This window comes from Myotis davidii, unplaced genomic scaffold (genome assembly GCF_000327345.1).
Source record: "Myotis davidii unplaced genomic scaffold, ASM32734v1 scaffold243, whole genome shotgun sequence".
In the NCBI taxonomy this organism is placed as follows: Eukaryota; Metazoa; Chordata; class Mammalia; order Chiroptera; family Vespertilionidae; genus Myotis; species Myotis davidii.
Genome location: NW_006295183.1, coordinates 1,131,950 through 1,132,743, shown reverse-complemented (window position 1 = coordinate 1,132,743; position 794 = coordinate 1,131,950). Strand labels below are relative to the sequence as shown.

General features: G+C 59.1%; 1 protein-coding gene across 2 annotated transcripts in view; it reads right to left on the bottom strand.

The window, feature by feature from the left end:
• Positions 1 to 157: 157 nt before the first annotated feature.
• Positions 158 to 794, bottom strand: part of TPPP3 (tubulin polymerization-promoting protein family member 3) — a 3,762-nt gene continuing 3,125 nt past the window's right edge. For both annotated transcript variants that reach the window (XM_006769787.2, XM_006769786.2), the window contains exon 4: positions 158 to 705. In XM_006769787.2, coding sequence (XP_006769850.1) covers positions 517 to 705 — 189 coding nt within the window. In that variant the 3' untranslated portion in view covers positions 158 to 516. The remainder of the gene's footprint in view (positions 706 to 794) is intronic.

Genomic DNA, 794 nt, shown 5'->3' with positions numbered 1-794 from the left:
CAGAGCATCGCTCTGTGCTGATGGAAGGGATGTGTTTGTCTTTTGGGGGGCAGGGCCACCAGTGGAAGGATCAGCAATGCGAGAGGCAGGGGAGTGAATACAAGGGGTCGTTGGATGTTAATGTCTTATCCCCATTGTCATATACCTGACCAGGCCATATTGATACAAAAGGTGTCTTTATTGAGGTCTGGGTAAGAATTAGGCACTTGGCCAGAGCAGCAGCTTAAATATGAGGCAAGCAGTCAGGGGTTAGCCATGCCCGGGGCTAGGTTGGGGCGGTGAGCCTATAGGCACAGACTCTCTCCCCCCAGAGGGACAGAAGTCATGGAGGAAAGAGGAAGGGGACACAGAGCAGTCTGGGTCAGTGGCCTGGTGGGCTGGCCTGTGGGGCTGGGCAGGAAGCTCTGGATGGCAGGTCCAGCAGGGAGGGGACCGGGCTCTCTTGCTCCACGTGCCCCATGGGCCCAGGCCTGAGCCTCCGGCCAGGGCAGCCATGCGGGGGGGCCTTCCCAGGCCTCACTTCTTCACCTTAGTATCATAGGTGCCAGCATTCTTGTAGGCACTCACATAGCCACTGTCATCCAGGATGTCCTGCCGCCCGGCAATGCCCTTGCCCTTGCCGCTCTCGTCGAAGCGTTCCTTGTGGGAGCCCGTGTACTTGCTGGTGTCAGTCAACCGGTCCACAGCGCCCCCCGTTTTTGCTTTCTGTTTGGACAGAGTTCCCCCAGGAGCACCTGGTTAGGGATCCCAGCCCTTCCCACCCCTCACTGAGAATCACCCCCACCCCGCTCCGC